Source organism: Pseudopipra pipra, chromosome 4 (assembly GCF_036250125.1).
Source record: "Pseudopipra pipra isolate bDixPip1 chromosome 4, bDixPip1.hap1, whole genome shotgun sequence".
In the NCBI taxonomy this organism is placed as follows: Eukaryota; Metazoa; Chordata; class Aves; order Passeriformes; family Pipridae; genus Pseudopipra; species Pseudopipra pipra.
The window spans coordinates 777,715-803,442 of NC_087552.1; the positions used below are offsets into that span (position 1 = coordinate 777,715).

At 42.4% G+C, this 25,728-nt stretch overlaps 3 protein-coding genes across 11 annotated transcripts in view; 2 read left to right on the forward strand and 1 right to left on the reverse strand.

Annotated features, from left to right (window-relative positions):
- RASSF6 (Ras association domain family member 6) overlaps positions 1-25,728 on the reverse strand; it is a 92,664-nt gene that overhangs the window by 25,829 nt on the left and 41,107 nt on the right. For 6 of the 9 annotated variants that reach the window (XM_064651334.1, XM_064651331.1, XM_064651333.1 and 3 more), the window contains one exon: positions 14,409-14,459. The exons of 1 other annotated variant lie outside the window; for it this stretch is intronic. The gene's annotated coding sequence lies outside the window, so the exon portion shown is untranslated. Of the gene's footprint in view, positions 1-511; positions 561-14,408; positions 14,460-25,728 lie in introns of all 9 variants that reach the window. 2 more of the 9 variants (XM_064651327.1, XM_064651330.1) reach the window with 2 other exon arrangements.
- Positions 12,601-14,463, forward strand: LOC135413083 (interleukin-8-like). Its single transcript, XM_064652235.1, has 4 exons — positions 12,601-12,812; positions 12,987-13,122; positions 13,779-13,862; positions 14,433-14,463. Exons 1-4 carry the CDS (start codon positions 12,749-12,751, stop codon positions 14,461-14,463), a joined length of 315 nt encoding a protein of 104 aa, XP_064508305.1. The 5' UTR covers positions 12,601-12,748.
- Positions 17,451-20,360, forward strand: LOC135412588 (interleukin-8-like). The gene is made up of 4 exons (XM_064651345.1): positions 17,451-17,564; positions 18,305-18,443; positions 19,383-19,466; positions 20,064-20,360. Exons 1-4 carry the CDS (start codon positions 17,501-17,503, stop codon positions 20,137-20,139), a joined length of 363 nt encoding a protein of 120 aa, XP_064507415.1. The 5' UTR covers positions 17,451-17,500; the 3' UTR covers positions 20,140-20,360.

Here is a 25,728-nt window from a genome sequence, read left to right on the forward strand (position 1 = left end):
GTTTGGCTCCCAGTCCCTCAGGGCACAGCCAGTCCTTGCTGGGCCCAAATATTCCCCTGCTGTAACTCACCCACTTGCCACAACACTGAGCACCGATTCCTGATAGTATTTCCTGTGGGCTCTCTCACTGAAGACGTAAAAAATTATGTTGATATTAATTGAAAATAAATGTAAAAACATTTAAATGCTTTTAAATTCGTGTAATAGCAGGGGAGACACTTTGCTTCACAATCTGTTTTCATAAAGATGCTTTCAAGTGGATTCTGTGAATCTAGTTCCTATGTAAGTAACAAGATTCTCCTCCTGTAACATCCCCTTTTTATTGGTGTCTGCTCATCTAATGCTTCATCTGGCCTTTTGAAGTAAAACATTACCATGGGCTCTGATGGTCATGAAATAATCAGATGCTTATTATGTCCACTTCTTTCACACCTTCTAAAACAGAACCATTAAACCTCTCTAGTCAAAAGACTGGTGCAGGATGCACACACAAAAGGAGTGCAGCACATACCAGCAGGAAGTCTTGGTAGTGTTTTTCAGTTCGGGGATCTTCTTAACGCCTGTGAAATGGGGTCAAAAATATCAGATTACACAAGTGGGACAGGGAAATCATGTCAGTGACTTCAGTGGGGTGAATAAGACCCTTGTAATCCCCAATAATGTGTTAGGTCAAATAAAGCAGAAGAGAAATAAATCATGCAAATCCTTCATTAGGAGTGCAACCTGCGTCAGCTTGAGGCAGGAAGATCAGCTCCCAGACAGCGTCTGTCAGAGCCACTGCAATGAAAACAAAACAGCCCGCACTGGAAACCAGTGTGTCACCTGTGGCTGAATTTCCTGGCTCTAAGGCGTGGAGCAAAACCATAATCCACTTCAAATCCTTTTTTTCTGTGTCAGTTAATTTGTTTATGAAGTGCAATGAGGGTGAAATATTTTGCTTGAATCCTTTCCAAAGGATTACAAGGTAGACTTACTCCAGAAAGGTAGAGAGCAAGACACTATTTTTCTGACTTGCAGATTTACAGGATTCCCTTTTAAAGGGTTAAAGTGCCTGGAATGTTAAAGATAAGCTTGTACCCATAATTTGCCTCGTTTCTCACAAAACATACAGAATTAAGGTGATGTTTTTTTCAAAGGTCTTCTAAATCCATACTTTCAAGTATACTTGGTACCTCCCAAATCCTACTTTTGGAAAAAGGAACACAGTTTCACTTACATTGTCCAAATTCTGTACCACTTGTATTTGAGAATTGTGCCAATTCTTTATTTAATCACGTAACCCACGGCAACCCTCTGCTCCTGTTTTTTTTAAAGTGTATATATTCTTTAATAAAATTAAAATATCAATCATGCTCTTCTCAAGGCCTTAAAACTAACCTTTTTTCCATACTGTATATTTTAATATTTCTTTTTCTGAACTCTACAAATGATTCAGGAAGTCTTGGTATCTCCAACACATCTCCTGGGAGACAAGGAGCTTCAATCTGTGGAACTTTCATATTTAATGTTAACGTCACATCCCCTACCAGGTAACACCAACTAGAAAACAGGCACATCACAAAGTGATGTCATATCCTTAGACAAAATTTCTGTGTTCAAATATCCACATGGAAATGGAATATTCGGGAATGTGAGCTTCAGATCCACACTGTGATCTCAGCTTTGTGATTCAGGCCTCTTCTTTGCCTCCTGGGACAAAAGCAAGTAGCTGCTGGTTGTGCAAGCTGGAGGGTGTCGAAAGGCTCTGTCCCGTTCTGGAGAGCTGTGGCTCAGCAGCAGGACAGTGTGCAGAGCATCTCAGGGCTCAGTCACCACTACCATTATTCATTTTTACTGGGAGAGTGTGCAAAAGCCTGGCTGCAGATAAGGAGCACATTATTCCAGATACACTTACAAAATAGGAGCATGGGATGCTTGCTGGTGCTGGAGTCTTACAGCCCGTGGCAAACCCTGTAGCAAGGGCTCTAAGGTGACATCTGGTAAGACTGCATGTGCTGCTGGACACCCTGCATGTACACTCCTTGCCATTCCTGGCTTTTCTAAGTGTGCTGGCTGCTAGGATTGTGGGGGAAAAGAGGATTTAATGCATCCACTTACTGATCCTCTTACAGACACAGATCATAACTCTCAACCCACTAATAAGCTCCACCAGGAACTCAGGCTGAGCAGTGATGAAATGCCACCTCCTCGGAGCACAGGCACTCTCACTGAGCAGAAACATCAAAGTGCTGATTCCTGCTCCTGGGCAGGATGCTGGCCTGCTGGCCTGAAAGAGGGACCACCACAGCCCTTTCAAAATGACAGCATCCTTGCCTGTGTGCCAGTAGTGCAGAGGAGACTCCGTACACGGGGATGACACTGTGCAACCCTGGGAGATTGCAACATGGTGCAGGGAGGATTCAGTTGTCTTGCTGGACCTCTTTAGCAAGTTCCTGCCTCCAAGTACAAGAATGACGCGAAAATGGCCTTTGGATGTACCCTCAGTGATTCACTTGAAATGAGTGAGGGCTGGTTCATGCATTTGAGAATGAGGCCCTGAAAACCAGCAAAGCTCCAATGCACCAGCATTGCCTTTTGCAGGCAAACAGTCCAGGGAGACACGGTCACAGTAGGAAAGACAGGAGGCATGTCTGTGAGCCACTCACCCTGGGCCACAGCGGCTCCTGTGCCTCCAGCCTGCCTGTTCTCCCTTTATACCATCACAGTTCCATGCAGCACCACACTCCACCTGCAGTGCTCCAGCTGGGATAGGAGCTGTGCACTGGAGATAGTCCCAGTATGGTCTGACTGCTTCCTAACAGCACTTAGTGCCTGGTCCCCTCCCTGGCTGCTGCTGAGGTTGATGGATTCAGCATGTTATCAGAGATATCCAACAGTGCCATGATTTACACCCATTGCTGCTAGCAGGAAGAGCCAGCGTGACTGAGCTTGCCTCAAAATGAAGGCTTTCGTTCCGTGATAAAAATGGCATTATGCCCTGTAATTCCCTCGTGTCGTACAACTGAACTTCACGGTGCCTTACTTCGTTAAGGCTTTAGAGCAACTGCTGCTAATCCTCCAGAAATTATCTGCCAGCTAATACAGCGTGTCTGGTGCTTCAGACAGTGGATCACTGTAAATCATTTTGTAGGCTGTGTTGTTACACTAATTGAGACACACAGTTTTGGGGAAGCCACTAAGATGTTTTTATTCCTTCCTCAGCCCTGGCCTCTCCTTCCCACTTCTGCAGTGCAGCTTTTGCACCATCTCCTCAGTTCTTTCACTACCACTGTCATAGAGTCAGATTACAAAATGGGACCCTCTCAAAAAAAAAAGAATCACCCCAAAAGCAAAATAATGGCACTGCAATGAAACAAACCTGTCTGTAATGATGAGCACCTCAGAAATCTCAGCTCATTCCAATTCCCAAAACCCAAAGTCAGTCCCAAAAGTCCTCCACTGAAACTGTGATTTCACTGCATCTTAATGAGAACCACTAATCCTTTCTGGGTTAATTTGCCCAAGTCATAGTAAAACAGCACAATAGCTGTTGACTGGGAAATGTCTTTGATTCTGCAAAGAAATAAAGACAGGCCAATCAAGGAGGACTCCGAGGCACTCACCATGGTGCAACACAACTTGCCTTAATGTTCTGCCTACACAGTAAAATGTGATTTTTAGTAATTCCAGAAGAAAAGCAATTCTTTTGTTGTCTGAACTTCTGTCACCTGGTTTCCACTTCTTACTTTCAAAAAATCACATAAGTACTCAAAAAATGTGTTTAAAAACCAAGCTACTATGCCTTCTGCTACAGACCCACGCTTTTCATCTGGAATTTCTTTTGGTAAATGATTATTACCATGATGTTTGGCATTTCCTTTTGGACTGGGCTGTGAAAAGGATAGGACATGCACTGGCTTATATGGAATTACAAGCATTCCTTTCACAGTGCACTGGGATGAGTTTAGGACATGACACACAACTTTGTAAACAGGGATCACAAAATGCCAAATCAAGAAAGTACATGATGCAAAGTACTACTTTTTTTGTTGGGACAGGTTTTAGAAACATTTGGACAGGATCTGACTGTCTGTCATGGTGGGGTTGTTTATGCCAGGGCAGCAAAGAATATATCAGCTTTTTTATTCTGAGCGTATATTGACTTCAACGCTTGATGATAAATGGAGCCCTATCTTGAAACTGGGCATAAAAGACTGAAAACTTCAACAAGGCTGCACAACTATACTCCAAAACTCATTTCCCCCTTCCTGTCCAATTCTATACCTTAAAATGGAATCCTTATCACCTAAAGTTTATAACAACAAAAGGCTACAAGTTCAGGAGTGACCTGTATCTATTCCTGTTCCCACACCACTATAATGTACTCCAGGAACTCGTGTGAAAGGTGAACACTGACGCCCAAGTCATCAAGTGCACATCCTGCTCGTCTTGCAACATTAAGTGGAAGGAAATTGCTTTCAAACTGTGGTTTAGTAACCATTCCCTGATAAAAAATACTGTCATATGTCCCTCACTAAAGTGCAAACCAAATCCTTATGCACTACTAATTGCACGGTGTTTTACAGCTGAGCACCACTGGTACAGACCTTTAAGGCACTACTGCCTGAAAACTGTTGGTGTCCCCACTGAGTTTGCTGGGCCTGCTCTGCTCCTGAAGGCTTTTGTCACTCATCACACTCCACATGCAACGAGCACCAAATGTGCAGTCAACACGACAGTAACAATAAAGCTGCTTTAGACAGCCTTTTTTTATATATATTTATTTATAGAGGAGCAGCAGTGCTATTTTTTTTTATATTTATTTATATAGGAGCAGCCATGCTAATGTGCTGTAGGAGTCCTACTGGATTTGGTGGAACTGAACTCTTAAGTAGAACAGTAAAACTAGAACACATGAGGAAAACCTTTTCAGGAGAGAACTTTTTAAACCTCATCAAAGTCAAAAAGTAGATGAAACATTAAGTTTATCCAAGATGAAAGGCTCCTAGGTCTCCTGTATTCCACATTTACTCTATGACAGTCTATGAAGAACTCTTCTGGAGGACATCTTTCTACCCAAGGAGGCCTTGTCCTTCAAAACTGCTGAAGTCATGGGGCTTTTGCAGAAGAATTAGTAATGTTTTCTGAGCAATATGTGTGATTGACAGTCACACATGCCACTTCAGAAATGAAAATTGTAAAATAGTGGCTGGAATCAAGGCTCACAGTGACTCTTACCAATTCCTGAGCTCTCCAGAGGTTATTAAGCTTTAGAGGAATGGGGAAGGGATATTGTTTTCTGTGGGTGACTAAACATTCAGCCTGTGCCCCGTGCTCATAGAGGATGGTTTCCTGATTAACTGTGCTGGGATTGGATACCTCAACTGGTTGGACCCAACAAACAGGTATTGTCAGAACTTCAGGGAAAAGGTGCTGGGGAAAATCAAACTCCTTGCTGCAGATTTGTATCCTTGATCTACATTAAATACTCATGTGTTTGAGTTTGGTATCGACCACTAATGGTCTGTGTCACACAGCAAGGCAGCTGTTTATGCTAAACAAAACTGTTCAGTTCCTGGGTTCTGATAACATTACTTCTTATAAGAGGAAATTAGCTCTGGGCTGCAAGTAGGAGAAAAAGTGATATATAAGAGTAATTTCCACATCTTTCTTCAAATCCCAATGACAAATACTTCTCCTAGAATAAAGCAGAGAGGATGCCTTTTACCCAAAGAGAATCCAAGCCCAGAAAGGACAGAACACTGATGCCTAATACTGAAGAGAGGATAGGGTGGGAATGGCAGAGGGAGACGGGGCTTTCACAAGTTCAGGACACACCTTGCTAAAGATACAGACCCACTTGCAGTTCTGACTGGGACAGTTCCAGCCAGCTCAGATCTTGATTGATGGTGGTTTGGTAAACGTCACACCCACAGACATAAATCAGTATTAGAGAGATAGGATCTACCTCAGACGAAAATCCATCCGGGTAGGCAGTGTTTAGTTGAGATTACAAAGCACTCCTTTCAACTGTCCAGTCACTTTCTTTTGAAGACTTAAAGATTAGCTTCATCTTTTCCCCCAAAGTACCAGAGTGAATTGCAAATGCACTTAGTATTCAGTGTATAAATACTGAGATAGTTAGGCAGAGATTTACACTGCTAAGTAATGGTATTTTCAATGCCAAGCTCACAAAATCTGAGCAAATTTGCACGCCAATGGAGTTGCTTTCCAAAAGGGCTGTAATTCTGCAGGCAATCTGTGGAGGTTTGAAACAATATGAATTCTGTCTTCACACCATTGGGCCTTTAAAAATCCAGAGAGCTACTTATGAGTGCTTGGACAAAACCCAGGGTGTAAGTTCCCAAACTCTCTGTGTCACATAAGTATTCTGGTTTGCTGTGAGGAGAGGGAGAAAGCAAACAGGTCATACCTGAAGTGTTTGTTTGACCTGCTGCTGACTTTCAATGAAGAGTCACAAAATTCATTGGAGTTAAAGGAAGTTCTCCATGGCAGTAGTTGCCAAGAAGCAATATAATGTAAATTATTCCCTGGGGTTTTCCATTCCAAATAGGAAATAAACCATATGAAATTAAGTAAAGAAGAGGAAAATCCAGTGACAACAAAAATGAGTCGGATTTCCCTGGGAACCATTACCTTCCAGCACAGTGTTACTAAGCAGGAAAAATAGACATTGGGGGTGCTGCCTTTGCTCTTTTTTCTTGAGGAGCAGGACTGGGTGGGAAGAGACAGGACCTGGGGTCTGTTCCCATTGCAGCTGACCTTCCCAACCTCTGCCCAGCATCTGTAACAATTGCAGGAAGAAGTGGAAAACTCAGGTGCAGCTGCAACACAAATCCTTATCTGTACCTATTAATAGGGGAAACGGATCTCTTCCACAGCAAATACTGAAAATCAACAGAGCACAGAACAAAGCAAACACGAACTGTCAATCTGCAGAAATCAAGGCCATGCGCTCAGCAGGGCAAACATTCAACTTGTAAATAAACCAGTAGCACTGAATTCCCAGGAAAGAGTTACTTGTGTGGAGTCAGACAATGTTTCTGCAGTGTCCAACCAGTGGGACCACACCAGCAGTGGATTCCTTAGGATGTGTTTGTTCCGCTTGGACACTGCTCCAGGAGCATTTCCCCTCAGCTCCAGTGTCAGAGGTTGTTGTTTAAGGAGCTAAAAACTCTCTCTTGGTTTCCCATGATGTAAACATACACACAGTGTGCTCAGTGACCATCAGTCCCACAAGGGGCCAGCTTCCCACACGATGGAGACGGGCCCTCATGGATAAAATGCAGCTGCAGTTCCCTTCCTCTCCAAGTTCTTCTGTCTTCAACTTCTGTTCTCTCAGTGCAGGCAAAAAGCACGCCTGTGAGCCCTCTATCTCCAGTTCAGACTGATCTTTCCTCCAGAGAGCTAAAGCTTTGGGAATAAAAGATGTCTGGACTTACACAAGGAATTCGAGGGCGATGCACTCCTTTTGTCTCCCTAGGAGCTGTTCTGCTTTGCACCATCTCACTCCCTCTGAGTTCAAGACCTTGTTCTCTTCAGATTTACATCCAATGCTGAAGAGTGACTCCGTTGATTTTAATTTATTCCGGATTTACACCAGTAAGTGGATGATTAGAACTGCAATACTCACGGAATACAGCACAGGGTTGTTAATTCTGCTTTGTTTATAGGCTTGAAAATACTATAGTTTTGGTAAAACTGTCCTTATTTTATCCTCCCCCCTCAAGTAGGTAAAGGCTACCTAGAACACAAGTTTCTAGTTTTGGGACAGATGAGGGGATATGGGCTGGCAAAGGGGAGGCCAGGGAGTCAGGGAGGGGGTATAAGCAAGTGCTACTCCTAAGTATCTTCTCCAGTCCTTTCCTTATTCTCAACTACCGTTTCTGCTCAGTCCTAGAAGTCTTGGCCCTGTTACATTAAATAAAATATTTTTCTGAGTAACTCTTTTGTTCATGTATTGTAATTGGTTTTCAGTCACTTATGACGATTAATGAATAAAGCTATTTAATAGGAAAGACAATACATGGTGCATACTGCAATACTGGGAAGTCCCTGAGCAATCCTACTCCAATTAGTTTTTTCTTAAAAATGCAAGCAATGCAATTAAACCACAGGGGTCACCTTATTCCTTTGAAAAGGTTGCTGCATGTTGAGTAGCCTGGAAATCCTGCTCATGCTTCAGGCAGCATCCTGTCTAGTTCTTCTTTTTCTTCCTTTTCTTTTTTATTTTTTTCCAATACAACTTCCCTTTTTGGAGATGATTTCATTTCCTATGCAGTTACGACATGGATGGGGAAAACCCGGGAATACACCAAGGCAGACATTTTCCATCAAAGCTGATCAGCAAAAGGCTTTTCGCTGTATCATGGATCAGCCGAAGGGCACAGTAAAAAGGGACTGCAATTTTGGATTCCTTCAGACTGCTGAAAAATGTGAACCAAATTCTGAGTCAACCAGAAATGTTCTTCTGGAAGCTCAGGGACTGCGCTGAAGCAAAGCTCAGCGCTGCCACTGGTGAATTTTAGAAGTCCAGCTGCAAGGCTGGAGTATGAAATGCACAGCACTAGGATCCAGAACAGCCAGCAGGATGAACAATGGGACAAGTAGCTGGCTAACAGAAAATTCAGGAGAGAGGAAGAATTGCTAGTGATGGGTTTAGGTGTGTTATATAAGTGGGTACTGCTGGAGCACCTGTCTGTGCTGCAGGGACGTGCCAGGTCCTCTCAAGACACAACTCAAAAGTGCCTCTCCTGCCTGTAAACCAGAGACTTCACACCAGCAGTGTAGGTGGAAAAAAACATTCACCAGCATAGATGTTGCAACTGTGCTTCTCTGCAGCAAGAATCACGGGCCACACGGAAAATACAGGAACTGGGAGCATCACCTCCTGCACTGTGAGGAAGTAGTGCTGTGGTACAGCAGAGCTCTGCCTCTCATCCTTGTTCTCAGAAGACCGTGCAATTTTATGACTAAGTAATACTTTCTTAGAACACTCACACAGTGACCTCTGTAACTCCTGCCCAGTGCTCAGCACTTCTGGAAATGAACAACTGCCATTTCCACCCTTGTTAATGGCGATGAATATCAAAGATGGGCAGCTTCAGGAAGAGGGGAGGAGGCAGCCCCACAAATTTCAGTGACCTTCTCCTGAGAAGGAGGGCTCGGCAAAACAAGTTAGGTCTGCAGAACTGCATGTTAACTAAACAAAAGAGAATGAATAGTTTTGGAGAGGGCTGACTCAGACACTGCTGAAGCTCATCAGAAGGTAGATACTAAACATGGATCTCATGGTTGCACTTCTGTTTACAGCCCTTTATTCCATGTCACTCTTATAAAAGTCATTCAGTGTGACAGTTGGCAAACTTAAAATCTTGGGAGGGCTGTTGCTATCTAATAAAGGAATAGTTAGGGAGAAAAGACATAGACTTGTGGTATTTGTCACTGTAAGTAAGTTCTCTGTTTGGCCCTCTCAAGTCAGATAGATTTTGCATACAGGGTCATGGAAGTATAAAAAAAAAAATATGAAGAATTTGCCTGCAGGAAATCTAAAGCTCAAGCAGGACTACCCTCTCCTGCTGAACCTAATACTCTTTCAAAAAACCCCAACAGGTCACATGGACTGACTCAGCTGCTCAGCGATTTCTAAATCATCTTTTACATCTTTGAATGTAAAATTCCAGGGATGAGGCATGATTTCTAAAGATACCAGTGAACAATCATTGAGGGAGATGAGGACAAGGCACTGCAAGAGATTCCCCAGGGGAAAAAAATTCCTCACTGCTCACGTGAGCATAAGGAAATGTAAATTTTGCGGGCACTCACAAGTCAGGGAAGGTTGGGCAGGAGCACACAGAAAATGATCTGAGAAACTCCAGTGTTTTCACTCTGGTACCTCTCCTGCCCTTTGTTGTGCAATAGCATAACTGAGGTGGAAGCCTTGATAAGTGGAATTACCGAATTTTACGCCTGTTGCAGCACCTCCAGATTGATTTGAACTACTGCAGCACATACCAGTTTGCCATGTGATTTGGACAGGGACTTTTGTACCACACATCAGTGCCCAAAGTTGGACATATGAGAGTCTGCATTTCTGTGTGTCATATACTGCCAGTAAGCTCATCAGTACTTAGAAATCTTATCACTTGCTGGCTGTTAAGGCACTCTTACGCCAAGAAAAGTTCTCAATAACTGTGTTTATGACCCTTATGACAAAAGAAGTGTTTATTCAGCAGGAGGCTACCAGATATCATTTATGATAGTCATATTTAAGGCTTAGGAATGACTCTCTTCAGTCAGAAACTGTGTGCACTAGAAATCCAGCAGCTTTTAATTCACCCGCCTCACATCTCCAAAAGTAGGTCCTTGTAAATTAATAACAGCAGCTCCTCTCTTTCGCCCAAATCACACAGTTTACAATAAAACACGGGATCTTTTCATACACAGTTCATCTTTCTGATTCTCTCCGCAGCCGCAAGAGGAATTTTATCTTTGTTGACTCCGAGCTTTTTGCAAGCCACTCCTGAGCACTGTGCTCACTACCTCCTCAATTACAAGTCAAAGCACAGCCTCCAGAACAGTGCTCAGTTGTCCTCACTGCTCCATATCAAGGTTTGTTGTACAGTCATCATTATGTTATCTATGATAAACGTAAAACACCTAAGCCCTTTCTTTACATTTGAGTAGAAAGGTACAAGAGCCACAAACATCTGATCTGTCTGGACCAAGAAAGCAGAAATAACAGTTCCTTAAAACGCAACAGGCAGAAGGTTTTGCACAAAGACGACGAAAGGTAAAAGCTTCATTGCATGTACAGAAACAACAATTCTGTCTTTGAGATAATGAAAATCAGTGGGGAAGTTAAAGAGGAATAACAGGTTTTTGGGTTTATTTGGAAAAGAATTCCACACTCCTCAGGCAATGCAATTCATCCTTGCATACAGGCCAGAAGACATTTCCACTGATGCTCCAGCTTGCATTTCTGTAAACAGCTTGTGGTGCATGGAAATAGTGTGTTAGGGGGAAACAAAAATTCCAGAGGCAGGAATGCACAACCCAGTCTGTGCTGCTCTCAGCAGCTCTTTGTAAAAAGAGATTGACCAGGAATGTGATAAAGGCCTACAGAATCATGAAGGAAGTGGAAATCAGGGATAAGGATCAATACCTACATCACGTTTCCCCCTAAAAGAATCAGGAGGCAGCAAATGAAACCAGGCTCGTAGTGGAAGGTTATTAGGGATGAGTGTCAAAGCCACTTCAGTGTTTTCTTACGCATTCCTGGACATCTGCCGATGGCCACGGCTGGAGAGGACAGAGGACACTCCCCAGGCAGCCCCCTGGTGTGACACACACGGCTGTAATTAGGTGCTGATGTCCCCCGTTAGCTAATCCAGCTGTGCTGGCTGCACGCTGGAAAGCGGCAGGGAAACCACGGGCTTAATCCCAGAGCTGCAGCTCTTACCAGGCTATTATTACACATCCTGTAAGGCTATTTACAGACACTGATAGATGTGGTAATAATAAGTGGAATTCAGTCTGACATATGGAAATCTCTAAGTCCTTCATGATCACTCAGAGAAAAATAACCTACGTTCATTTATATCTGGTCCTGTGCTTTGTTCCTTTGACTTCTCCATTACATGGCAGAGGAACAACAATGGGATTCCTTATTGTTTAACCCAAATAAAGCCCACTTGTGTTTTACTATTTGTCTATATTGCTAGTAAAAATGGTTGTACATCTCTGACTTTATCTGAATAATCCTTCTTCATGATCCCATCTTCACTTTTCCTTTAATTTTATTATAATTAAAGAAACTTTCTTTTCACAGAGTCAAATTAAAATTTGAAAAAGTGGCTCAATTTATTTCTGAATCAGAATCCTGGAGCACCTTTTAGAACTTTCCTCAGCCCAAATTCAAAGCAGCAAGGAGCTAAGAAGTTTAGGCTTCAGAAGAGGCAGTCATGCTCAAAAAAAAAAGTCACCTTAGGTTAGGCAAAGTAATTCATCATGTCATAATAACATACTCTGTATGTTCTCAGTGGTACAACAAAGTCAGTCTGGATTCTGTTGCTTATTAGGCAAAGCAATTCATCATATCATAATAATATGTTCTGTAGGTTCTCAGTGGTGCAACAATAAGTCTGGATTCTGTTGCTTATTCCAGTGATGCCAGATTTGAATTTATCAAAACACATACTGTCAGTGTTTCTGCAGATGTCATCTCAGAATATAATTATTTTTTAATATAAAGTAATACAAGGGCAAGGGGACCTAGTATCTATCATTTCTACAATTATTACCTCCTAGTTCTAGCAAGTCTTAAAATGAAAAAAAAAAAAATAGAAGACTAAAGACACACAGATGGAAAATAATGGAGAAAATGCCTTCCACCAGTGGAGGAAAGTCAGAAAAGTATCACAAGAAATACAGAATTACAAAGCCCCTAGAAACTCCACAGAGGGCAATTCTTTTTGTCTTTCCTCAATGAAGTGCTTTGTGTTAAGGAGAGGGGATGTTGTGGCCATGAAGGGAAAGGGGCTTGCCCAGTCACCTGTGACTCACTGCCCAGCAGCATCTCGCAGGTTCGGAGTTTCCGTGGCTGTGATGCTGCAGTGCACAGGGCAGCCAGGCAGGATATAAACACGGGCAGCCCAGAGCACAGGCACTCGCCACCCCGGGAGCTGCCCGAGCTCACCCCACCACAGACCCAGGCCCAGGCGACTCGAGGAACGCACACTCCTGCATCATGATGGGCAAGGCTGTGGCTGCTGTCCTGACTCTGCTCCTGATCTCAGCAGTGGGAACACAAGGTAAAGGAACCCCTCCTAAAGCTCTCCTGACTGATGGCCAGGGCAAATGCTGACAGGGAGAGACTGTGCTGTCTGACCAGTGCAGCAAAGAACTCTCCTAGTGCTGTCAGCAAAAGGAACACGTTGTGCTTCCAGCAGAACCAGTGAAACACTCCACCTGTTTTTGTTTTCCAGGTCAGGCCCTGGCACGGTCAGCCATTGAACTCCGGTGCCAGTGCATAGGCACCCATTCCAGGTTCATCCATCCCAAGTTCATCCAGAACGTGAACCTCAGCCCCAGCGGACCTCACTGCGAGAATGTCGAAGTTATGTAAGTGCTTTTGCAAAATCCTCACAGTTACTTGCCATGAAGGAAGCAGATTTTGTGCTCAGGACGGTGGAAGCGTTCCCTGAGTGATGTAACCAGGGGGCCGGCGCAGCTGCTGAGAGTGCAGAACAGCAAACTCACGGCCATCAGGCAGCAGATAACTTCCTAAAACTCTGAATTCCACCAGCACGTGAAAAGATAAGGCACAGAGCCATTCGGAGCAAGTGATCAAAACATCAGCTTCAATGGCTAGGTCAAAAAAATGATCACCCTTCTACTCAAGTCAATGAAAAAAAAATAATCTGGGCATTGTCCAGAACTTTTACTGTAACCAGTAACAGTACAATTTCTGAATCAAGATGAAAAGATTTAGCCCTTCAGTTAAAGACCAACACAAATACAAAGCAAGTTGGCGAGGGAAAAGAAGCAGTTTTGAAAAGAGGGAGAGTCCTGCAAATGGTTTAATGCATCAAACAAGTAGATATGAGAAGGTATGAAACCATTTAAAAAACAAAACTATGCTAGACTACAGCCTCAGTTGATAGAGTTTAAAAGGGGAACATGTCAGTGTATACCTAGAAAGATGCTATGAGACAAAAGTGACACTGCCCTGGAGTTCACTAAGTAGCCCTTTTCCCTTCCTTTTTTTCCTGTTGCAGAGCTACCCTGAAAGACGGCAGAGAATTGTGCCTGGAGCCCACTGCTCCCTGGGTGAAGCTGATCATCAAGGCAATTCTAGACAAGTGAGTCATTCCTTCTCAATGAGCACAACTTATCGAAAACCGGTATTTTAATTGAGCTACCAGACACATACCGTGTGCAGTGCTCCAAAATTCTGTCTCCTCAGGCACTTACTACTGTTTGTGTTCACTAATTGTGACAAACACTGTGATTGCTTTGAGCTTTAATTATAGCATTAACTACTGAAGCCTTACTGTGCCACACATCCCACTGGAATGTAACCTTCATCTCTCCTAAAACAGAAGCATTTTGAGAACCTGCAGCACAACTACTCAGGAAATCCAGGCATTAGCTGATTGGTTTTCTCTTGCTTGCAGTGGTAGAAAGTAACAATCAGCTTTTCAAACTAATGGCATTTAGTTACATGGGAGATAAAAATCAGGCTTCATTTGCCAAGTGAAGCATCAAACTATGGAAGTCCACTGCCAGTGAATATCTGTGAAAAGGTCACGATGTACCAGTGTCCCTCAGGTTCAGTTACAGTTTTTCAGGGGCCTGGGCACAGAAGCACAAAGTGGTGGATTTCAGCTGATGCCAGCAAGTCTTACCTGTTCCATCTTCTTTCTTTCCAGGGCAAACCCCAAACCTGAGACGGTGTCCTAAGACAGAGAAGAAAAATGTCCTAACTCGTCCAGCAAGACAAAAATAGGAGAGACGCTCACCCAGGTTCTGGCAGCTCCCCTTCTCCTGCCTGCTACGTTCACCCTTTAACAGCATCTAGAATATGGATTCCTGCTTTGTAGTTAGTTGACAACACTACTTTAAGTCTTTATGTAGGAGTGACACCCTGACAAGCAGGCAAAAAAAATGGCTTGTGAAAGGGTACAGAGACGATTCTGGATTAAATTTTGCTAAACACAGCTGGAACAGGGCAGTGCATGCATGCTCAGCAGAGCTTTCACTAAATGACTCCTGCCTTTTTGCTAACAGTTTAGGAAAAGACCAGCAACTCCTTCTCTTTAGCAAAGCATGGACAGGTAACAGCAACTGTACCTGGGTCACTGCCACTCACAGCGGGCTACTGGCCAAAAAGGGGAGCTTGCAGAATTGGGATGTCAAAATTCTGACACATCAGGTTTTGTGCCATCATTTTCAAGACATTATTTATAGTGAATTAGTGTTGTGAAGGTATAAACATATATTTTAAATCCACATCTTGTCTAGAAAAGAGCACTTTATTTATACATGTATTTCTATTTATTTTTGCATATTTATTTCCTTTTGCATAAGAATGTAATTTATCTTAAATGCTTATTTATTTATTTATTTATTTATGGAACTATTTATGTTCATGTGCCTAATAAAGACTTGTTGAAATGTTTTCACTTCAATACTGTGTCTTATTAATTTCCTTATAGAGAGCTGAAAAAAAGAGGAAGCATTTCCTTTCAGTTTGTATCACATAACGGGTTCCCAGAAGGGCAAGTGGTGTCTGAGTTGTGGTGTCTGTGTGGTTTGCAACAACAGCAAATTGTTGTCTGTGGGGAGTGCATATAATTTACAACGGGAGGAATTATAAAAATCATCTACTTTCTTCCTCTTTTCTTGGCAGACTCAGTGTTTGCAGAGGTCTGGATGATAAAATTCCCTGGTAGTAATGAGTAAATACTGGTTAGTCACAGAAACTGCAAGCAGTGTGGTGCTCTAACAGCACAGCAGCTGAGAACCTGACAATAAACAGGGGGCTTCATTAACTTAAATAAACAGGGAAATCTGATAAATGTTGAGGAAGTCACTGAGCCTCCTCCTTAATTCTAGTGAGGAGAATAAGGGGAAATCCTAAGAAACAGAGCTCCAATTGTATAGCCTCTTATCTACCTATGACACAACAATTTACACAGGAATGTTGGAATATGAGCAGTGAACACTTGAGAAATGGGAAAGTTGAACAAATATTTTGATATTTGTTTAGCTTCGGTCTTTTCCAACAAGGAGCCCCTCCATATTCTGGACAATCAGCTCATGTTTGCTCATGGTGCAAGACATAAAGGGAGTTTTTAGCACTGTTTGAGCGAGCTCTTGTGCAAGAGGACAGCCATTCTGACCATGCTTTGCTCCCTGTCTCCATATCTGCCTCTGTCCCACAGCAGGGCATTGCACAGCCTGCCAGACCTCAGAATGGGAAGGAGTCAAAGTTTCCCAAGGGGACAGGTTTTGTTCAGACTTGTCTTACAACTCTAAGCCTCCCTGTTTCCTGAGGGATTTTTACAAGCTGACTTCTCTCAGAGATCCAGTTTGGAGATAAGCATGTCAGATACATCAGCCAAGAATGGGGAGAGGTGGGGAAGAACCACTTGATCTGCATGGCCATAAAAGTACGGGTGTATCCTAAAGGACTGGCACCAGTTTTAGTGCCTTACAGATACAACACATCTAACCTTTGCCACGAGCAAAATCCCAGTCAAGTTACTGGGAGCTGAACCACGGCCAGGGGAGGGCTCTTCTCAGAAACTCTTGTCCAAAATGTCGGCAGTGGCTGTGCTCCCAGGACCCCAGGCAGGTCACCTGCACACCCTCTTCCTCCATAGGTTATCATCACTCATCGGTGAGACGTGATTCCGAGGCTGGCTAGAAATGACGCCGCATCACATCTCTGTTCCGTGTGCAGTCACGGAACACCTTTTCTCAGGAAGGCAACAACCACCCTGCCGCTTCCAAAAATGTGTTTCAGTGTTCCTGGAGACTGCTAAGGGAAGCACTGGGGCTCTTCGGGCTCAGTGACTGCCTTTGTCAGATGTGGGCTGTTCTTCCGTGTTATTAGAAGTCACTTATGACATGTGTTTATCTGCTGCTTTAAACACCTGTGATTATTCTAAATGCACGAGGTTAGAAAGAAAAACAAGCAACTTCCCAAGTGCTTATTTTAACCAGGTGTCATTATGTCCCTTTCTGCCAGATACTTTTCCTTTTCATAATCAGAACAGATGAAAGATTCAGAAGAGCTTAAGTGCCTTTGGTGATAATGCCTCAGTCATTTTAAGTGCATCATTTCCTGCACAGTGATTAGAGAAGCTTTTCAGTACAGAATTAAGCATCTAAATCCCTTTAGCCACACTGAAAATTACAAAATCCTTTCAGAGAACAATAGACATTAGGTATGTCTTGCCTTCATAAGATACTGTCTAAATAACTTCATTGGATTCATATCAAAATACAGTAAGACTGGAATGAAAAGTTACTGCAATTATGTAGGGTGAAAGTTTTTGCACAAGACACTTAAATGTAACACAAAGAGCTGAACAGAAATTCTGTATTCAGAGAGGAGGAAAAAAAGTCCCTTTATTTTGGCTCAGGGGGACATCTGGCAATGCTGTATAAATTTCCAAGTGCAAGCTCAGCACTGCTGATTAAAACTAATATCCCATGAAGAAGTGCAAACAGCAAATGATGGATAACAACCACAATTTAAAGGAATAATTTAAAATAAACAGCAGCAAAAGTTAGGGAAATTTGAAGTGCCATTGAACGGACTGCACAGAGATTTGGATTTCTTATGCAACACTCTCATGTGTTAGGAAACCCGTGTGTGCAGCACCCACTTGGTCAGCACTCAGGCTGCTGGGAGTGCACGCCTCAGGTATAAAACCTGGTGGGAAATAGCACCAGAGTGGGACATCTGTCAAGAAAACTTTGCACAGCAATGGATGGCAAAGCTGTTGCTGTCGCTTTGGTTCTCTATCTGGTCTCAATGGCAGGGTCAGAAGGTAAGAAAATTATTTCTTAAAACTCAGGTAACTAATTAATAAACATACATATGCAAATGCAAGAGGGCTTAGATATGTCCATGATGGCTTTCTGCATCTTCAATAAACCGTCATTCAGTAGTCACAGGAATCATTTGTACCTGTTAGGATGCTTTCTGTCAGGAAATGAGTTTATCCCTATGCCATCATATATGCTTTTCTCCAGATTTTAAGAAGTGTTTGATTTGAGTCAGGACCTTTTTTCCTAAATATGTCCATATATCTCTTCTTTTCCAAGTAACAATTTTCTCCTATTTGTGATTTTTTTTTTGGTAGGCAGGTTGTTGATAGTGCTTCCTCAGAGCAAGAATTGTCCCATTTGCAGGAAAGAATAAAGAACATGAGCAGATGATCATGGTAGAAACTAATAAACAGTATGTGTACACAGTTAATGATGTTAACCCACTTTGTTCAAGTGATGCAATTTAGGTAGAACCTGGCCAGGCACAAAGGCACTATGAAAACAATTAAGTATTTTCACTTAGAGATCCAGCTTTAAATTCAAATGCACCTGTACATCAACAGCTCTAAAAATGTGGCTGCTGATTTTGTGCAGATGCAGTTAATTTTATCCAAGTATCCAGCAAATCAGAGTGCTGAGGAACAAGAGTAAATCTGGCAGAAGGGAACACACATTGCTTCATAGCAGCAAATAAAGAGACTGTTCGTGTACTTAGACATAAGTGAGTTTTGTTCCACAGGTAAGGCCCCGGAGAAGACCAACGAAAAAGGCTCCCAGTGCCAGTGCATAAGCACCCATTCCACGTTCATCCCCCCTAAGACAGTTCAGGATGTGAGACTGAGCCAAAGAAGACCTCACTGCAAAAATGTGGAAATCATGTGAGCACTTCTGCTTAACAGTATCTTGCTTCCAACAGGAGGAACTGAATCTGCATTTCTCACTCCAGTTACGTACTTTGGGTGGAATATTTCCCTTCTGAAGCCTCAGAGAAACCAAGTGTCAGGAATTAGGGCCTCTATCCAAAGGAATGAGCTAATTCCCTGCCAATGTTACAGTCAGCTTCCAGACAGCTTTTTAAAACTCTCTGCTCATATCTTAATTATCACCAACATCAGAGGAGAGAATTAGATCCCCACAGCACATCCAGTGCTGTATCACCCAATTAGTAACTTAGACAACGAAGAATCAATCAAAGATACAATCTTGATGCTCTTGAGATGAATTCAAACGAATTCCACTGACTTGGTCTGCATGAGGCAGAGTTTGAAAGGCTGTGAGTTATTTCCTGTGTCAGAACTGCACACAGAGTGCACGCTCCCTGCGTGAGGAGTGCGGAATTTGGATGACATTCCATGTGGGCACAAAGTAAAAGATACAGTGAGCTTCATTTAAAACCACACCAGGAGCTGGTCACACGAACTGGACCAATGCATTCAGTAAATAGAAGGGCTCTTTCACTGTGGTTTCTTAAGCAAATACAATCATACCCTCTCTGCAGTACAGTGTGGCATCCAGCTCCACCTCACTAGGAATTGGTAATTTCAGCCAGGTTTGGTCAAAAAATTAAGTTCCTGAAAGGTCTGCTAAACTATGACCCCAGAGAGAACTGAAATCAAATAGAGAATTCATTTGGCTCATTATAATATTACAGCATAAACACCTATCTTGACATCATTCATAAAAACCCCTGGACAAATAAGACAAAACCAAACAAGTCCTTCAGTAACTTAATGGATAAATGGCTAAGAGACATTTCCAACCATCAGGAGGGTGGGAGGACCCCTCTGGCCCTAACTTCTCTGTTTCTCTCTGGGCAGAGCTACTCTGAAGGATGGCAGGGAAGTGTGTTTGGAACCCACCGCGCCCTGGGTCCGGCTCACTGTAAAGGCTCTGCTGGCCAGGTAAGCTGCTTCCTTTACCAGAACACCTCCAGTGAAGAGCTAGCTTTAGAAGGCACATTTAATTTCTTGGCATGCAAATGTTCACCCTCTTCAGGCATTAGTAATTCTTTCCCACAGTTCTCTCTAAATCAATACTTCTACATGCCTGAGGAGTAAAATATTGTCCTAGCTTTGACATCTTTCTGTTGTATTAAGCCACCCAAAAGGCCACACTTGTGATGCCCCTAAACCTCTGCTGAGAGACAGCACATTTGGGGTGTGTTTGACACTTCCAAAAATCAAACTCTGAAAGACTCCCTTCCTCTTTCTGGGTATAATTGAGACATGCAGCTGGCATTTCCAAGAGCTTTCACTGCTGTAAACAGGCACAGTCAAATCCCTACTTTGCACAAAGGCACGTGCAAGTCCTTTCTGTTGGAGCAGTTCTTGGAGGAACACAGATTTTTCTTGACTTTGCACATATGTCAGCTGGTTGATACAGTAAAAATAAGTCCTTAACAACTCACAAGCATTTATTGCTCTCCCTGTAGCTTGTATTAATAGCAATTGTTTCTTCAGTAAATTTCTGAATTCACTTTATACTTCATCTAATTACAGGGCCAGGGACAATACTGAGCCACCGGTGCGAGAGAAGTCAAGGAAAAATACACCTTGGAGTTCTTCAAGGATATGAAATGAGAGGAAACACTTGCTGATGAGAATGCCAAGGAACAGATCCCCCACCTCTGCTACATTACTAGAGTTGATTATTTTTCTTTTCCTGAGATAGCTGCTAAATCTCCATATTTCCTTTGCTGTGTCTATCTCTAAACTTCTGTCTGTGATGGATCAAGGATTCAAGCTTAATTAATGTGTTTTAGTGCTGTAAGGATGAGAATAAACAAGATTAAATTAGTTACCCTTAAATGGCCTTACTTAAAGCAGAAACAGAATTAGCAAACACATGGATAAACACATAATAAGGAAGTATCTGTGTAGCTTGGAAGGAAGTAATTTTTCATGCACTTGTTACAGTTGTTGACAACAAGCCTAGAGATGTGGCAGGCCCCACAGAGTCATATTGTCTTACTGAAATCCTTTCACAGCCCTCACCAAACATTAGAAATAATGAGGCTAAGAAAGAGGTCTTGGAAACAAATACGTAAGAGATGAAGTGCAGAATGAAAAGATCAGCTTTTATCAATAAAAGAACATCACCCATGGATTCCTACATCACTTCATGTGGGGTCCCATTTGGTTTGGCAGTTGCACAAGTTGCCTGGAAAGGTCACTTGCCATGAGTTGAAGTTCTCTGATGATGATGGAAAGACACGGCTCAACTATAAAGAACTGCAGAAAGACCTCAGGAGACTCACAGATTAGGTGACAGACTACCAGGTGAAATTCCCTGCAGGAAGCAGCCAAAGTGAATGACATAGGAAAAAATTACAAAGCTCCTATGAAACTAAGACATTCTAGGCTGGCCAGCAGCACACGAGAGAGAGAGAGATCTTGGGATGGTGCTAAGGGGTAAAATAGGAATATGAGATCAGGGAATGAAGAGAGTTTCTAAGTGACTTTAGCTAAACAGTATTTGACTCGGTGTACCTGCAGCACAGCTGCAAGAAAGCAAGGGCTGACACCTAAACTACCTCCTGCGAGGTGTTTCATTGTCTCATCAGCAGTTCCAAGTCACTGCCAGCCTCGGGGTAATGACTAGGAGTTCATGGCTTTCACAAGGAAGCTGCTAAAATTAGAGATACTACTTCTATTTATTGGGCTGGAGTTTCCACTTAAAGACAGAAAGATGCAGGCAGAGAGACATGTATACACATATATAGCAAAAGAAGTTTAGAAATCATATTTCTGAAGAAAAGAACACATTATTTATTTTAATATAACAGGAAATATTTGGTCATTTTTTGTGTGTCTCATGTTAGCTCTACCTAACACTATAATAGACCATATTTTTTGCTTTGCAAAAGGATTTTGCAGCTTTCATATTTATTTTATGTTACTGCTTAAGGGTCCAGAGGAATGCTTATATGACTAAACATTGTTTTCAGTGTCAATTCCCATTGATTCACTGCTAATTTCTTTCTGCAGTCAAAAGGGTGTTAGAAATGTTTTGTCTCAGTGATTTGCTACACATCGATGATGCCTGGCCATATAAATCTAATTTCTGAGACAGCAGGTTCTAGCAGCAGGCACCAGACCAGAGATACATGGTGAGAGCAATGGAGGACTCCAAAATACCATGAGTTCCCCGTGGAGTTCCACCTTCCGAGCCCCAGGGTGGGAGGTGGGGTTTGACCCCCACTGGCCTCTTGACCAAAGCAACTCTGGACTGAGATCTGAACCCATAAGTTGACCGAATACACCCTCTGTTCCTTCCTGCTGTTGCCCCTCAAGGTTTTGCTGAACAGTAAGATTTGACCCGTCCAGCAGCTTGAGATGCAGTGGGTCAGCAGATTTACACATTACAGCTTTTCTGACAGTTCTCACTTACAAGAGTCAGACACGAACGTGTGACGTGTGTTATGGTCACTGACTGCTTCTAACTTAATCAAAAGTTCCCAGCACCAACTTCTTAAAACTCGCCGTGCGTTTCCTCCCGCCGCTGCCAGATCTTACTTGCACAGTCAGAAAATGCTTCTGGCCAAACTCATGAAAGGCAAATGCAATTAAGCAATAAATGCAGCCTTCCTCTGGCAAGTAAAGCCCACTTGCTGGTGCCTAACAATTCCCTAGGTGGACTTAGTATCTTTTCTGTTAACACCAGGTAGATAAAATTTATTTTTAATATGAATTTATTGATATTTACTAATATTTTATGTTAATTCTACAATGAATACTAATGTATCATTTTCAATATTACTAGATGCCTCATATTAACATTTGCAATGACTTCTCATATTGAATTGCATCAAATGAAACATTTCATTTAATCCACAAAAAATTTTTAAGTGAAAGCTACAGGTCAGAACTGACTGTTTTAAAACAGAGTTGAAATATATATAATAAATAAGTATGCAATCATATGAATATATAATTATACACTGTATTTATAAAAACATAAATTAAAAGGTAATCAGTTGAAAAGCCTGACTAAGGCTACATAACCATCTATATTTAGACATGGAAGTTTGAAAAATCCCACAAGCTGACCTAAGCCTTTCTCCTTTCCTTGCTATCACTTCCTCCCGTAGCAAGTCAAAGCCCGGATGACTAGCAGATATTTTGCTTTTTACGTATCTTTCCCTAAGCTCTGCCTCACTGTAAATTTCCAGGAGTGTTTGCACAACATTGTGTCCAGCTTCTGAGCAGCAGAAGGGATTAATTCCTAGCTCCTGTATTTGTCCCCTCAGCTTTCTGCAGCTCAAGTGGAATGGCAGGCGAACACCAAGCCCTTTGCAGAGCAAAGGAGGTGGTTTCAGAAGACAGAGTGAGATTTTTTCCTTGGGGAACAAGAGTAGCTGGTAGAGAGGACACACAGGAGACAGGAGTTGACACTCACCTTGCGCAAGCTCAGCTTGCACAGGCTGAACCCTCATTCCAGCAAAAACTTTGCCTCCTGGGCCTTTGGGTCTTGTGTGCACAACTTCTCAAGTGAGAGGTTGGAATTTGTCTAAAACAAGATAGATTCTTAATTTTCTTAGAGTAACTTTACCAGCCCAGGAACTGGAGTATTCCTCTGGACCTGCAGCTACTCAAACCAATAAGAGACTGAGGCTCAGCTTTACCGCATCCCTAGTGATGGTCCTGGTCACTGAAAAAGATCTGAATCCCCTTGTGTGGGGTGTGCTTTGCTACATACAAAGATCCCAATCAAGATCCTAAAATACAGCCTTTTGACTTTTGTGCTCAGTGGACAAGGTGATGAGTCAGGAAAAACCACTAGTTTCCATCCTGCAACATAGAGAACTCATCCTATATCCTGCCTTAGAACACAGGCAAGGGAGGTATTTACTTCCTTTTCAGCAAGTTTCAGCAATCAGACTATTGCATAAGTGTTGTTTTGTTCACTGCCAGTGTGGTTTTAACAAGGTTTAGCATGGAAGGTCTCTGCTCGCAGCAGTATCAGCTCACTCGGTGACGTGATCCTTCAAAAGGAGCACCAATTCCATTTGCATCAGTCATCCCTGATGGCTGGAAGGGAAACACACGCTGCCAAAATCCAACACTGGATTTGCAGTTCCCATGGCAGAAGCCTGGATAAGATCCCGGGCAAAGTGCTGCAGGGATGCAGGGAGAACTTGGGTGAAACATGGCACTCCCAGGAATGCAGATTAGAAGTGACTGGCCTTCAGGCTTGATCTCAAGCCTCAACCTTTTCATGCCACTATTGTCTCTTACACCCCTTCACATAATCCCAATGAAACCGCAACATCAGCAAAAAAGTGGAGGGAGAGGAGATGCTTCAGCTCTCAGAAAACATAGTGGATTTACATTTCGTTACAAACATCCTGCTATTTTAGATAGATGCTCTTGGCTTGGGGGCAGGGCTAACCATAGGTGGAGCAGGCTCTTTTGGCTTCACTTCTGACCTGGGGATTTCTGCAGATCCATTACTGCCACACGCAGGAAATAGCTGAGTGTGGGGGTAAGGAGGACAAGCATTCACTGAGTTCCCTTGGGGATTTGAAGGGGAATTCTCCTTTTTTTCCCCCAAGTATTGATAACATTTGAGTATGCACCAAAATTAGACAATAAGGCTGCAAATAGAAAAGTGGGACCTCTAATAGAATGTTAATTAACCTCTGTGTGTGCATACATGTGTGAGACACAGAGATAAGAAGCCAAAAGAAAAAAATCAGCAAAGCCTTGTTTCAAGTAACCTGGTTAAAACTCCAACATCTACAATCTGATGCCAGTGAAACCACACATTAATATAACATAAACATCATAATACAATATAAGCAATAAAACATAAACCTCAGTTCCTGGCAAAACCCTCTTCTGTTTCACACCTTCAGAGAACTAAATGTATTTTTCAGTGAAGATCTCTAAGAGACACAGCGAAGGAAGAGCACCCTCAGGGGGCAGAATCAGAATCTTTGGTCAATGCAATACTCAGTAAGAGGCAGAAGAGACAAAGCTGCTGGATCTTTTCCTGGGATGGCTGACATAGTAATGGGAAACAAATGAATTTTCATTGCAGAGTTCCTTTTATCCAGTTAATGACAAGTGTATCACAGTAAACCATAAGAAATCTTTCAATTCTTACTAGAAATAAATTATAACGCTTTACCTACTAAAGATGATTGAGTTTTTATGAACTTCTCAGAGTTGGAGAGAAGTGCCTCTATCAATCCACAGACCCCAAACCCACAAAGCTGTGAGGGTGGAGATGAGAGGCAGCAGAAGTCATCGTGACAGAAGGACAATGTTTTTACAGCACCAAAACAGAACAGCTTCTTGCAATCACACACACTCCAGCTGGGTTAGAAAAACCAAATCTTAATTTAAGCAACGGATCAGCGTTTGAGCCCATCTTCCCTTGGAATTGTCTCCCTCAAGAGGCAATGTCTCTACCTGCCACAGCAAATACAGACTCAGCATTCGCACAACAATGTTCCCTAACAGAAATGTCTAACAGTGCCATAATACTGACTGTTATCTCCCTTTGCTAAGACCTAAGGTTACTGTCACTGCAAAAACACTTCAGAAAGGAGTTATAAAAATTATCTGGACTTACAGAGGAAACAAAAGCAGTTGTGTTCACCAGGTCATGCTGTTATTTTGCCTATAAAGCTTCCTCTGTTTATCATTCATTAACATGTGTGACATGAAAAGTACAGGAATGATTTTCAAATCCATTCAGAATTCAATATCTGCTTCCCACAGGCAGCTTTGAATACTGAACCCTCAGTTCCTTCCTGAACAGAGTATTAGTGATGAATTTACTTTGTAAGATGCCACTCGAACAGGAAAAAAAAGAACAAAAATCAAACTAGTTTACATCAAAAGAGTGTTGAGGTAAAATGCTGACCCCAGTGAAAAAAACTTTACAGTGATTTCAGCACTACCCAGTTTCCACTCCAATGGCTTAAATCAGGGGAGTAGAAGCTGTCATCGTAGATGGGGATAAGAAATTCAGTATCAAGTACAGATCTGGCATCCCTACAAAGAATAGTTTAAGGAACTGAAGAAGATAATTCAAAGTGGTAGCATAAATGTAACTAAAACCGTCCCAAAGTTATCTTACTAAACAAGGGCATACATTAGAAAATGCACAAAATTCTCAAAAGTCTACCAAAAAAATTGGAATGTGTGGCTACTA

What these genes read in the sequence shown, in the direction of transcription:
- LOC135413083 (XM_064652235.1), top strand. Translation starts at nt 12,749, where the DNA reads ATGATGGGCAAGGCTGTGGCTGCTGTCCTGACTCTGCTCCTGATCTCA. An exon ending in CTCAGCAGTGGGAACACAAG is followed by an intron (nt 12,813 to 12,986) that starts GTAAAGGAACCC and finishes TTTGTTTTCCAG; the next exon opens with GTCAGGCCCTGGCACGGTCA. An exon ending in ATCAAGGCAATTCTAGACAA is followed by an intron (nt 13,863 to 14,432) that starts GTGAGTCATTCC and finishes CTTTCTTTCCAG; the next exon opens with GGCAAACCCCAAACCTGAGA.
- LOC135412588 (XM_064651345.1), top strand. Translation starts at nt 17,501, where the DNA reads ATGGATGGCAAAGCTGTTGCTGTCGCTTTGGTTCTCTATCTGGTCTCA. An exon ending in CTCAATGGCAGGGTCAGAAG is followed by an intron (nt 17,565 to 18,304) that starts GTAAGAAAATTA and finishes TTTGTTCCACAG; the next exon opens with GTAAGGCCCCGGAGAAGACC. An exon ending in TGCAAAAATGTGGAAATCAT is followed by an intron (nt 18,444 to 19,382) that starts GTGAGCACTTCT and finishes CTCTCTGGGCAG; the next exon opens with AGCTACTCTGAAGGATGGCA.